At 37.4% G+C, this 14858-nt stretch overlaps 1 protein-coding gene across 4 annotated transcripts in view; it reads right to left on the bottom strand.

Moving 5' to 3' along the window:
* The window catches only part of LOC106052529 (uncharacterized), a 57477-nt gene that overhangs the window by 25034 nt on the left and 17585 nt on the right, over positions 1-14858 (bottom strand). For 3 of the 4 annotated variants that reach the window (XM_056040921.1, XM_056040918.1, XM_056040920.1), the window contains exons 6-7: positions 9783-9970; positions 751-948 (exon numbers count right to left, since the gene is read on the bottom strand). In XM_056040921.1, coding sequence (XP_055896896.1) covers positions 751-948; positions 9783-9970 — 386 coding nt within the window. The remainder of the gene's footprint in view (positions 1-750; positions 949-9782; positions 9971-14858) is intronic. The other variant, XM_056040922.1, reaches the window with a different exon arrangement.

Genomic DNA, 14858 nt, shown 5'->3' with positions numbered 1-14858 from the left:
TGTTTCCCTTGTACGAAAAACCAATATTAATTAACTGACTGATTAATTTCAGTTATTGATTCTTGTGTTGTCAGGTAAAAGAAATAATTTCAGCTTTATCTAAGATTGGGTGTCACAGAAATAACGTGTACAAACTTTTTACCAGACAGACAGACAGAATGAGTTGATTTAAACTTTGTAAAAACAAGAAAAACATAAAAAATATTTTAAAAAAAAAGAGACAAAAGCTTATATTAAGTGTACTTGTATCAATTTGTTTCAATCAGTCATGTCATTAAATTTGTAATAGATCTAGACTAACGAAATAAAAACATTTATAGAAATAAAAAATTAACAAAAAAAGGGAACTATACGAATTCAAACTTGTGGGCTAAAGCCTTGTCAGGCTTTTCAAGCCAACGTGGTAACAATTATCACAATGTATTGTTTCTATGTTATGTTTGTGCCTGAGATGGCAGGCTAATATGAAGGGGGATAATTCAGCTTATACCACCACTTCAGTCAAGTACTATTTTATTCCCTTGTTTATTACCAATTGTTAATTAAATAATTGGTTAGTTTTTTATTGATACTTATGTTGTAAGGTAAAAGAAATAGTTGTGCAAAATTTCAGCTTGATCCGAGATTGGGTGTCTTCGAAATAACCTGTTTAAAAATTTTGGCCAGACAGACAGACAAAGCGAGTTGATATAAGCTTTGTAAAAAGGAGTAAGTCCCTAAAAGCTCTGTAAAAAAATTAAACAACCTTACCAATCACAATTTCTTTCATCTGGTATAAGTTTAAGCAAGCTGACACCCCTCTTAGTGATATTGGCTTTTTCTGTCCCTGTAAAGTTGAGTATTTCATGCAGAGTCTCATGAACATCGAATGGGGTGGTTAGCTTTTGAATGTTATTTCTTACATTTGATATGATGTCTGGAAATTTTGTAGCAAACCATTCTGGAAACCTAAAAATGTTATAAAATTGTTTAATTTTACAAACATTGGGTTTCATTTTTATAAATCTAAAAAAAAAAGAACAAAATTTAAATCTCTTCAAAAGCTAGCAAGTATTTTTATTTTGTTTGTTGCTGATTGTGGCGCAAACGTTCTTTGTTTTTTTTTTTTGTTTTTTTTTTTCCACATGTATATTTATTGTATTTCTATACAGTCGATCACCCCTGCAACAGTAAATCTTTATTTCTCAGCCTTTATGTACTATAAGAAGGTTTAATTTACAACGTTACACAATTAATTAGTATGATGTGGAGATCTTGATATATTGAAATAATATGGTTACTAAGTAAAAACACTTGTTCAAACGATTGGTGATTATGTATAACTAGTCGACCGGCGGCGTAGCATACGCCGCTTTTTTGCAGGGCCGACCTTAGGCCACTATGCCTTTGCGACCGCTTTCATAGGACCCGCGCTAATTCTAGGTGTATAAATTGTTAAATTAAACCATTTTATAATTTATAACAGATTTCCCGCGGCCTCCAGTCGATTTACCAGGAGCTCCTGGAAATCTCCTGAAATGGCAAAATATACGAAAAAGTCCTGGAAATATCCGGAAATTATCAAAATCTTTAGAAAAATCATACAAAACTCCTGAAATATATAGACAAGAATTTTCATTTTGGGGTTTCATTCAATATGGAAAACGCCAATAGTACGCGTGATAAAAAAAAACGTGGAATCTAGTGAAAGAAGCTTCTTGCGCCTCAAACTAATGAAGAATTACTTGAGGTCAACAATTCTCGTAGATAGATTGAAACATTTGGTAATTCTTGCTATTGAGCGCGATCTATGTAGGAAACATAATTCTTATGATATACTGTATGACTTCGCTACACGCAAGGCTCGTGTAGTAATTCTGTGCATAGTAATAAATGAATAAAATGCAAAGACGAATATATTTTCTAATACAAACTCTTAATTTTTACTTACTATCCGTTTCGCATTTGGCCCCACAATGCTTAAGTCCGGCCCTGCTATTTAGTGACGGGTAAATACTACTTGTTCTCCCCCCCCCCCTGTTTTTTCCCCTCCAAAATTACGTGGTTAACTCTAATCCGTGCAACTTGCAGAAATAAAAGAGTGATCTTTCCATTACTTGGTGTCCAAACTCTTGAGCCATGAAGAGAATTATATATATAGATTTTTTTGTTTGTGTTTTTTTAGCGGCCCTCGAAAGGGGAAAAGACGCTATTAGTTTTAAGTAAAATGTCTGTCCGTCTGTCCGTCTTTCCGTCCGTCCCGTTTAGATCTCGTAAACTAGAAAAGATATTGAAAATCCGACTTCACAATATTTTAGACCATTCAAAGTTCTGATGCAATGGCTACTTTTTTTTTCCTGACAGCGAAAATTCTAATTTTTAAAATCAGTTATGCAAGCAGTTTTTTAAAGAGAAAAAACTAATTAGTATGCATTATAAGTTATACCTAATTTAAGACGAATAGTAATCTTATAAACTTCATTTTCGTTAAACTTTTTTTATTACATAGCGGATTTTTTTTTTTTTGAGGATTCGAATAAGAGATTGATTAAGTAGCTAACACTTGTGGATTTATTTCTGTGGATTACTTGTGTTTCTGTGGTTTTTTTTTTTGTGATTCTGCGGATTTTTGTGTGTTACTGTTTAGAGTGGACGGCGCGAGGGTTGTGTAGTAAAGTACTGTGTAGTTTGTAGTGTAGTTATCGTCTCTTTTCTGTCTCTGTACTTGTGATAAACCCTTGTAAAAATGTCAGTTAAGACATTTTTTATTGAAAAAAAGGACCTGGATGGCGGACTTGTCCACGCCCCAGGTACCTTGCTTCTAAAGCTGTCAGGCCAAGGGGCTGTTAAGGCCACTATGGCGAGCCTAATAGAGTGCCTGAAACTAACACCGGACGAAGTGAGTTCTCTCTATCGCTTCGAGAACCCCTTTGTCTGGTTCCTGGCCCCAACATCCGCCCGAGTGAGAACCCGTATACTAGGGAAATCATTCGGGAATGATAAGGACTTCAAGGTAGATGTCTGTACCTTAGAAGACGAAAAAATCAGGGTTACCCTTCACTGGGTAGCACCAACCATAAACAAATCAAAGATAGGAGAAATCTTTGGAGCCTTTGCAGAAGAAGGCTCCAAGATAGAGCCAATCAAGCTAGGCAACTCAGATAAGTGGGCGGCTTGGATCAAACTCCGCAAACAGACTGAACTCCCCCATTATATTCAGTTACGATATGAGGACGATCCGAGGACCTACAAGGTCCTCGTGACCATCCCGGGACGTAGACAACAGTGCTGGCATTGCGGACAGGATCAGCACTGGTCAAACCAGTGTCCAAATAGGGCGAACCCCAGACGGGACCAAAACCCCACAGAAGGTGCAAAGGAGGTAGGAGGGAAAATCTCCTATGCCATGGCCCTTAAAGGGGAGGGAGAGAAAAAGCAATCCGAGATTGATCAACAGCTAAAAAAAGATGGCTTCACAATGGTTGAAAGCAGCAAAGGAGGGGGAAAAAAACAAATAGAAGCTATGGGAGCTACTCCAAGTGGTCTCCCCCCAACTAACAGCCCTGAAAACAAATCTAAGCAAAGTAAAAAAATTAAAACATCCGGAGGGGCAAGTTCAGCACCCACCACCCCAACCAAAATAACAAGAAAGAGGGCCCTCTCTCTCTCTTCCTCATCAGAGGATCTAAACGAGGATCCCCGGGTAGAGGAGGAGAAAAGAGAGGAAGAACAGTTCAAGCTCGAGCTGAACTTTCCAGACTCCCCGTCAGTGCTAGTCATAGATGAGGGCGAGGACCCTAACACACATTCAAACACATAAACAACAAAGCAACTCTTAAAGATAAAACGCACACACACACAATAGAAAAACAAACACGCAAACCAATGTCACACACTCATGGCAGACATCAAAATTTTGACACTCAACATCAGAGGGCTTAACAATAAACACACCTACATAGCACACCTCACAAGGAAATACAAGCCAGATTTTATCTTTCTGCAAGAGACCAACACACAGTTAGAGTACAAGGCCAAAAAAGCAGTCTCTCTTATGGGCCTCCGGGAGGGTTATTTTAGTTTAGGTAGAAAGCCACGAGGGACAGCCATTTTACAAACATCCAATAGGTTTTCAATCACACACTCATATCAAGACAATAGCGGGAGGATAGTAATAATTAGGACAAGCTCACAAAAACACACATACACGTTAGTCAACATTTATGCACCCGCTCAAAAAAAAGAGAAACACGAGTTTTTTGGAATGCTAAGTGACATTCTACACACTCAGTACGCAGGAGAAAATTTGATAGTAGGGGGTGATTTAAATTACATTGATTCCCAATTAGACAAGCAAAACACAAACACAGAGGGTCATACTCCTCATGTAACAATTAAAACGCATGACTATTTGGGGGGAGTCATCAAGGCTTTCCGGTTAGTAGATGCCTATAGAGAAGTAGAGGTCACGGGCCGGGTCACCACGTTCAGGGACAAGGCACACCAAATAGAAACACGGATAGATAGAGTGTATGTGCCAAGGGCGTGCGAAACAAAAAGTGTAACACATCTCGTAGAGACGTTACAATATACAGACCACAAAGGAGTCTTAGTGGAACTGCTGAACGCAAAACTAAAAAAGAAAAAACAAAAAACACCGATCTGGAAACTCAACAACGACCTCCTAAATGACCCGCTCTATTTAAAAACAATCGCAAACCTCCTCAAAAATATAATACATGACTCAAACACACCCCATTTCAAAGTCACACAAATATGGACGCTAATTAAAAGCTCCATTAAGCAGCAAAGCCAAATACTGGCCACACTAGTTAACTCAAAAAGGAAAAAAGAAGAGGAAAGACTTAAAAATTTACTAACACACGAAGAAGACGAAGCAGCCAAAACACATATACTAACACAACTAGAAGAACTATTTAACTATCAATACAAAGGAGCGGAATTGAGGTGCAAAAGTAAAAAAATAACCGAAGGGCCTAACAAACTTTTTTTATCAGCAGAACAAAACATTCAAATTGACAGAACTATTGACAACATTGTTGATAGTAAAGGAGAAACTATACAAGACCTGGACAAAATAACAGACACATTTACGAAACACTTTACTAACTTGTATGACAAGGAACAGACGGACGACAACGCACAAAAAGTATTTTTACAGAACTGCAAAGAAATACCAATTACAGAACAGATAGAGACAGACGCTCCCTTTACGCTAGACGAACTGAGGGCTGCTTTAGATACAACACAAAACAACAAATCCCCTGGCCCAGACGGTCTGACGTTTGAATTTTACAAAGCCTTTTTTCCCCAAATAGGACCCCTACTATTAAATCTATACAGCGACATGTTAGTGACAGAACAGTTACCTAGAGATTTCAACTTAGCATACATCACACTTCTACCAAAAAAACAAGAAAACAACACCTCACCTAGCGACTTTCGACCGATCTCACTTCTAAACACCGACTACAAACTCCTGACGAAAATGATTTTTTTAAGACTAAAACCCCTCATACCACACTTAATAGGACAGGACCAATACTGTAGCAACCCAGACAAAAACATCGACGAACTTAACCATTTTTTAAGAGACATTATATATTACTGTAAAGACAAAGACTTGAAAGCAGCCCTCTTTTCTATTGACCAGGAAAAAGCCTTTGACAGAATAGACCATGATTACCTTTTCAAAATACTAGACAAGACGAAGACAGATGGAAGAATGAAGAAATACATAAAGCTAGTTTACACTGATGCCACAAGCAAACTCATAATAAACCAAACCCTTAGTGGCAGTATCCCTATTAGAAGATCTGTTAGACAAGGGTGTCCCCTTTCTCCCTTTTTATACACCCTTTGCCTAGAACCCCTTTTAGAAACCATCAGGCTAGATAGTGGAATCACGGGGATAAAAATCCCAGGCCCCACGCCCGTAGTTAAAGTTAAAGCATACGCTGATGACACCACCCTTTTTCCCTCCTCAGAAAAAGACATAGCCGCAATCATAGATAAGTTTATTCAATTTGGGAGGGCAAGCGGGTCAAAAATCAACATAAATAAATCTTGTATTATGGGATTGGGCAGGTGGGAAATCCCCTTAAACATCCCCTTTAACCTTAAAATAGAGAAGGCAATTAAAATATGCGGCATCACGTGGACAAGCAACCCAACATATTACCACACACAGCAGTGGGAAAATATTTTAAACAAAACCAAAAACACACTTAAAAGATTTCTTTATACAGCAACTACTATATTTGGTAGAGCAATACTAGTAAACAACCTGGTCATCCCGAAGATAGTTTATTTAGCAAACATCACAGAACCTCCACCAACTTTTATACCAAGCATAAACACAATCATTAGGAATTTTATATTTAAAAGCACTATCAGGAACATTAAACACACAACACTTATACAAAACAAAGAGGATGGGGGGATAAACTTACAGGACATCAGAACCAAAATACAAGCACTTAGATTAAAATACATAGGACAAGTAGCCAAGAACCCAAACAATTTTCCATTAACAATATACTACTACGGCTTAAGGTTAAATAAAATAATTCCAATAAAAAATGACACCCCACACCACTTTGATACAAACACACATCCATTTTACAGATCCATATCAAGAATACTCCCCGGCAATGAACATCTAATACACAGTAAATTAAAAGACACATATACAACACTTAAGAAACAGTTACAAGAAAGATTATTCAATAGGATCAAATGGAGTAGAGAGTTAGGTGTAATAGATTTCAGAGACACTTTTATAAACCTACACAGCAAACACATTACACCCAAAGCCAGAGAAATAACATACAGACTAATCTTCGGGATGACCCCTGTAGGAAGTAAGAAAAGAAATGTACACACATGTGTTTTCTGTCACACAGATAATGGTAACAATGAAAGCCATATGTTTTTAAAATGTAAAATATTTGATAATGTTAGATGCACTATGAAAGTCCTACTAGAGGCAAACTGTAACACCAATGTTAATCTTAACCTAGCTATTGTTTTAAATAAATTGCCTAAAATCAAAAGTAAGATGATTCATAAATTTAATCTAATAATAGTGAGTGAATACAGAAGTCTTGTGTGGCACAGTAGAATTAAAGTTGTTAATAACAATGTATCTTTAAATCCTTATAATCTAGAGTTAATATTTAGAAAAATAATTGAACATAGAATTGATAACTATACTGGTTAGATAGAAATTGTAATTATTGTATAATTTATTGTCCTTGATTAAATTGTCAGACCTCAGAGATAAAAATCTAAATACTGTAATCATTCTGTAAAGTTACTCTATTGGTATTATGTCAGTTAGTTTAATTGGTTATGCGAGTGTGTGAGAGTGTGTATGTACCTGGGTTAAAGAGAGTTTGGGCTGAGAGATGTGGGATAGGAATCAAATTGAACTTTATTTATCTATGGAAAACTACTCAAGAACTGTTTTTTAAAGGGAAGTCAACACTTTAAAAGAATTATTTCTCCCTCGCGGTTACGTCCTCTTTGATCATATGATCGGAGAGCATGTCACAAGTCAACATCAAGTGTGTCTGTACAACACTCACAGAACACGGCAAGCTCGTGAAAACGTAACAAGAACAGTATGACAATGTCTATATCTTAGCGGCAGCCTCATCCTAGACATACCGGGAAACAAAGGAACAAGAAAACAAGACGCAACTGAATGGAGCCTGCGAAGAGACTAGAAACAAAAATAACCAAAACCAATAATCCTAAAGAATATAGACAAGGGCAGACAATTGAAAGTCAAGAATCTTTTATGAATAATGTAATAGTTTAAGACAAATTAACTATTTTTTATTTATTTATCAATGTTTTTTTTTTGTTTTTGTTTTTTTTTAAACCCCTCGTAATGAGAGAAAAAAGAATCCTTAATCGACACCCCTATCCTGAAATAATTTACACATGACCCTAACAGAACCCTGAACAATTGTGATACAGCAGCACCTTTGCTTGGTTAACTATCCCAGAACGATTCTAACAGACCCAAGGGCCACCTTGATGATGCTAGAGTAGCCCTCTTACATCTCAAGGAGACCTTTAAAAATTGTCGTGAGAGGGATTAACCTGTTCCCTGATCAGTCTTTTTAAATACACAAGGCATACAAGGCAGCTGTACAAAACCCTATATTAGCTTGCCTTGCCTAATTACTTGCAACTACCTGGGAACATAGCATTGCTTCAAAGTCAATTTTCGGAAAGATTGTTAATGTGGCTGTGCAGCTTTGTTAATAAACTCATTTATGTAGAAGATTGTTACTGTTAAAGCAAAAATACTGAGGCCACTTATCAAGGAAGTCCTTTTTCTCTGTATTGCTTTATAGAAAAGATGTTGTTCTGTTGTGTAAAATTAAATATTAATATATGTCTAAAATACTATTTGACGAGACAGAATGGAGGCTTAGGATGAAATCAGTCACTTTTACCTCTTCGTACTACCACCAAGATCAATACATTATGTCCCCTTTAAACATAAAGTGACAATGACAATGCCAAGTGCTTAAAAGGAAACATAAACTAATTGGATACAATCACACGACAGATTTTCCTTTGTTTCGTCTAATTTTTTTGGAAAATGTCTAAAGGGATAAGATAACTTAAATTCAGTTTGACTACAATTGACAGCGTTGTCAAACTAGTGGATATTAAATGAATTGTAATTTCTTGACCACTCATGTTTTATTTTTATTTTTTTTGAAAATGACTACAAATTAGTAGAAATTAAATGAATTGTAATTTCTTGACCACTATTGTTTATTTTTAATTTTTTGAAAATGACTAAAAATTAGTAGATATTAAATGAATTGTAATTTCTTGACCACTCATGTTTTATTTTTATTTATTTATTTTTTGAAAATGACTACAAATTAGTAGATATTAAATGAATTGTAATTTCTTGAAAAAAAAAAAAAAAAAAAAAAAAAAAAAAGAATATGAGATTGAGCCTTTCAAAACAATTACATTTTTTATTGCGAACAGAGGGTCCCGAGTTCGAATCCTGGTGAAGACTGGGATTTTCAACTTCTGAGTTTACCCAGCTCTTATCTCTCATTTGTCTTTGATATAATTTCATTCGGATCTTCTTTCTGAAAATATTGAAGCCCACCTGGGTGGACCACTGGTCGTGCGGTTTGCGCGCTGGACTGTCGTTCGGATTTATCGACGGTCGAAGGTTCAAACCCTGCCTGCTCCCATCCCTCGTCGTCCTGCGGGAGGTTTGGACTAGGAAGTAAACTATCTTCAACTCTGAAGGATTATCCGAATTATGTAAAACATTTTACTTCGGGGGCCGACTTTGAGTTTGTGTTTCCACACAAACTGTCTTTTGTAACCTTGTTTTTTTAGTATGTTTGCAATTAACCAGCCAAAGCCAAATGGGGATTTTTTATCTTCAGATTTGTATTTTCATTTAACGGCTACTATTATATCATTTATTATTATTTTTATTTTATGTTTTTTTTTTGTCTTTTTAGTTGTATACCTTTGTCCCCAGTCACCGAATAGAAATAATCTATAGGGATATGGATTTGCCTTTATGAATAAAATCATCAATATTTGTAATGTATCAAAATGTATTTATTTTTCAATTACAGCTTAAACAGCTGTTGTTATTTTTTATTGTTTTATTTTTGCATACCTTAATTTTACAACTATAGGTCTATCTATGTAAAACAGTTTTCTAGTATTTCTACCATTCTAACTCTACAGAGCACGAGAGGAGGTAGAAACATACAAACCTTATTCCTAGATAAGGTAATCTCTCTTCTTGTTTACCTTGCGCAGTGGCCCTCACTTTGCTAAATCTGGCCCCGTGGTCGGCAAGCATTATTAAAATTGCGTTGTCTAAGTGCTTTCCCTTGTGTATATCTTGAAAAAACTGTAAAATGTCCTCGTCCAACTGTATGAAACGTTTTTTTTTTATATTCTTTAGAAACAAATGTTTGTAATGTTTGATTAACATCGAATGAAGATAATACGTAGAGTTGTGAATAGAAGACTTTCTCAAGGGGGACAAAATAAGAGATACATAGATACTCTCAAAATTTCCCAAGGAAGTGCCGAATTGATATAATAACTAAAAAAACAAGCTCATTATTGTTTTAAATGGTGCAGGCCCAACAGAGTCTGTTTTTCCAGGCTACGAGTGTAAAAGGACAGCATGCAGTGATTAAAAATGGCAAGCTACAAAAAAAAAATGTAGATGCATACAATACTGTAATAAATTTCACTATATTCATTAAAAGCAGGATCAAATCTCCGATTGGGTCACATGATAACCAGCTCATGACTCTTCAAGAAACGCAAACTAAAAGTGTATGGTCATAATACTAGGTTCTCAGGCAGAGGCGTAGATAGCCACGTGCGGGTAGTGGGAGTCTCATGGAGCATCAAGTTGTGAGGGGAATCAAACTTCCCCTCACCCGTATATATATTAAGTATATATTCCCTTGACCTTTTTAATAAAAAAAAATATAGGATAGTGTGACAAGAGGGACAATAAGGGTGGCTACCTTTATTTTTTTTATTAGAGTTAGTCCCCTTTATTACTTGATTTAGGTCCCTGTTAACTGTGTACATTTGCCACTCTCTTGAGTCTTTCAACTGACCAGTGTAATTTGAACTAAATCTATATCTATCTATCTATCTATCTATCTATCTATATCTATATATATATATATATATATATATATATATATATATATATATATATATGTCGTCCATCGTGGTTCAATGATGACCACTTTGTCATCCAGGGGGCTGAGGGCTTTGCACTGGGGTTTTATGCCTCCTCATGTGGCTGGTGAGACCTATGTGATCCCGGAATGTTCGGCCGCACACTGGGCAGGTTATTCCAGCTGGAGCTAGTGTCGTTTGCCTTGTTTTTCTTTTCTGGCATTTTTCTTCTGCCTGCGTTGTTCTTTTTTCCTCAGCAACCTGTGCGCCAGTTTTCACAGCGTGACGCCATGATGCTCTGTCATGTGCCTCTGTCTCCAAGGTGCCTGGGTCTATGCTGAACGCCTTCAGAGAAGCTTTGAGGGTGTCCCTGAAGCGCTTTCTTTGCCCACCTTGCGAGCGCTTTTCTTCGCTTAGTTGGACATACAAGAGTCGTTTAGGGATGCGGTGGTCTTCCATTCTGTAGACGTGACCTGCCCATCGCAGCTGGGACTTCTTCAGGATTGTGTGGATGCTTTGCAGACACGCTCTTCGAAGAACTTCTGTATCTGGTATTTTGTCTTGCCATTTGACATTCAGTATTTTTCTCAGACATGTCATGTGGAAGTGGTTCAGTTTCTTTGCATGTTTACTGTACACTGTCCATGATGGCTCTATAGACCCCTAGCTTTGTGTTTGTGGTGATACCACGTATGTTCCAGAAAGTTTTAGACAGTCTGCCATTTGATGCACTGGCCTTGGCGATAAGCAGGTCGATTTCACTATCGATTTTTTTCCATTTCTGGAAAGTGTGCTGCCAAGATATGTAAATTTGTCCACTGCGTTTATATCCTGTCCATTTATAGTGATGCTTGGATCCGAGTAGGCTTTCCCAGGACAGGTAGATATAGATATAAGACTTCAGTCTTGTTCGTATTGATGGTAAGGCCAAAGTCTGAGCATGCTCTTGAGAAGTCACTGACGATGCTCTGCAGATCGTTTTCAGAGCAGGCATTTAGGGCACAGTCGTCAGCAAATAGCAAGTCTCTGATTACTGCTGCATTTGTTTTTGATTTTGCTTTAAGCCGCCTCGGGTTGAATAGGCCACCATCAAATCTGTATGATATATTTATCCCGTTGTTTTCTCTATTAGTGAACGCATCTGTCAGCATAGCGGAGAACATGATACTGAACAGTGTAGGTGCTAGGACACAGCCTTGTTTTACCCCGTTTGATACTTCGAAGGGTTCTGATGGTTCTCCACTTTCTTGGACACGATCCTTCATGCCATCATGTAATAGTCTCACCATGGTTATGAATTTTTGTGGACAGCCATACTTTGACATGATCTTCCAGAGTCCTTCTCTGCTAACAGTGTCGAATGCCTTTGTTAAGTCGACATATATTGAGAACAGGTTAGCATTTTGTTCTTGGCATTTTTCCTGGAGCTGCCTTGCTGCAAAGATCATGTCAATGGTTCCACGCTCTTTTCTGAAGCCGCACTGGCTTTCTGGTAGTAGACCATATTCTATGTGTTGCATGAGACGATTTAGTAGGATGCGTGCAAGGATTTTCCCAGCAATAGAGAGAAGAGATATTCCTCTGTGGTTGTCGCAGATCTGGCGGTTTCCTTTTCGCTTGTATAAATGAACAATTTGGACATCTTTAAAGTCTTGTGGTATTGACTATTTTCCCCACATAATTAAGAAGAGCTTATGAAGTCTTTCAATCAGGGCTAATCCACCTTTTTTGTAGACCTCTGCGGGAATGGAGTCAGCTCCTGGGGCTTTTCCGCTTGCGAGCTGTTGAATGGCAAGATCGGTTTCCTTTAGCGTAGGGGGGGGGTCTTCCATTTCTTCATTTATTGGTACTTGCTGTAGCCTGTCTATGGCCGCTTCATTTATGATGGAAGGTGTATTGAGAACCTTTTCGAAGTGCTCTGCCCAGCGTTTTAGGATTTCTTCCTTATCTGTCAATAGGATTGTCCCATCAGCATTTAATAGAGGTGATGAGCCTGACTCTGTGAGTCCATAGATATCGTTTATGGCATGGTAGAAGTTCTTCATATCGTGCTTGTCAGCAAATTCCTGTATTGTTTCCACTTTCTTGCTAAGCCAGGTATTTTGCATTTGGCGTAACTGTTTTTGCACATTTTTGCGGATGTTAGTGAATGCATCTTTAGTGGACTGGGAGTTTAGGTTGTTCAGATACAATTTGTGGAGCTTGTGCTTTTCATCTAATAGTTTTCTGATCTCAGTATTATTTTCATCAAACCAGTCCTGATGCTTTCTCTCCATAGGACCGAGTATGTTTAATGCTGTGCTATAGATAGCTACTTTGAAGCATTCCCAGCTTTTATCTACATTTGATTCAGTTAGAAGGATGAACTTGAGGCAGTTCCCTATCGCATCTGCAAGCGACTTTTCAGTTTTGTCATCTGCTAAGCTGGCCGTGTTTAGCCTTTTTAGGGGTTTAGATTTTTGCGGACGTCTCTTTGGTTGAATACGGATGTTTAGTTTTGTGATGATGATGCGGTGGTCTGTTCCACATTCTGCACCACAGCAAGATTTGGTGACACCAATGTCCTGACGGTCAGATTGTCTGGTAATGACGTAATTTAGTGATTTAGTTTGAACTAAATCTATATAATGTTTAACTAATACTTGTGTTGTTGTACTATTGCTGTGTTACTCAAGAGGAGTGTGCCACTGTTGTGGGAAGAGTATTTCGATAATGAGCTAAGTAGACTTTATTTATTTGTTAGTACTAAGTTGGTTTATGTAAATGGTATAGATCTATTTAGTCTCTTATCCTCTCCTGTATGTTTTTTTTTTTTTTTTGAAAGACATCTTTTGTTTTGATACGAGACAGTAGAGTGTCTCATGAACGACGTCATTTCATTGTTTATGCATGTATGATATTATTGTAAGCCATTGCTTTGGTTTTTGACATAAAATGTCTCATGAATGACGTCATTTCATTGTTAATGCATGTGTGATATTATTGTAAACCATCCTTTTGGTTTTTCGGCATAAGACATTATTGTGCATTATTGACCGGAAACTGTCTTGCTACTTTGCTTTGTTCCAGTATGTCATTTTCTTAGGCGAGCCTTTATTGCCATTTATATTTTCCATGATCTTTTTCTTTTGTTTGTAAATAAACTCCTTTTTTTGTTGCAACTGAAATCTCAGACTTATTACTTGTCTGTCTCAGTAGTTTTGTACATCTAGAGGCTATAGTTAATAGCCTAGATAATACAATTGGGACCACAAAGTACCACTGGACTAACTTACCAGTACAGTACAGGTCACTGGTCTTATGACCTATCCTAATTCTAGGTCACATGGGGGCTCGTGAACAGGGTGAAATAGTTTGTTTGTTTTTGTAAAGACCAGTGCGTCTACCCTTGAACCCTACTGAGATATTACAAGGACAGTATAGTTTTTTATCGTTGTAGTAATTTTTAATTGTATACTGTCAAATTTTGAATTGTGATTTCATTATTTTTTTTACTTTTTACATCTGTTTTTCTTCTGTACTAGTATTATTTTAATTCTTCAGGTTTCTAAATCCTGAAAAATGTCTGTAAAACAAAGTGAACTTCTGGACTTGCACGAGACAGGAAAGAAACTAGGTTACCAGAAAGAAGAACTTGAAGAATGGGTTACCAGAGCTATCAGGCAAAACGAAGAAAGCGACGCAAGAGCAGAGGAGAGAAGAGAAAAACTCAGAATGCAGGAACTGCAGGTGACAGCAAAAATCAAGATGGAGGAAGAAGAATCTAAAGCACGAATAGCAAAGCAGTCCAAAACAGCTGAAGCCAACGAAGAAACCAACAGCAGAAACACAAGACGAACAAAAATGCAGAAGTTTGTTGAAGGGACAGACAGAATGGATTCCTTCATTCACACGTTCGAAATGTTGATGAAGCTGGAAGGCGAATCCCAGAAAGACTGGGCCAGAGAACTCCTCAGCCTAGTGGGTGGAAGGCGAATCCCAGAAAGACTGGGCCAGAGAACTCCTCAGCCTAGTGGGTGGAAGAGCACTAGATGCGCTGCAGGTGCTGAATGACAAGGACGTGGGAGACTACATCTTGCTGAAAAAGACTCTACTAGAGTTTTACCAATGCAGTGAAGACGACTATAGAAATAAATTCC

This window comes from Biomphalaria glabrata, chromosome 9 (genome assembly GCF_947242115.1).
Source record: "Biomphalaria glabrata chromosome 9, xgBioGlab47.1, whole genome shotgun sequence".
Classification (NCBI taxonomy): Eukaryota; Metazoa; Mollusca; class Gastropoda; family Planorbidae; genus Biomphalaria; species Biomphalaria glabrata.
Note: the sequence above shows the minus strand (reverse complement) of the source record. Positions and strands in the feature narration are given on the sequence as shown.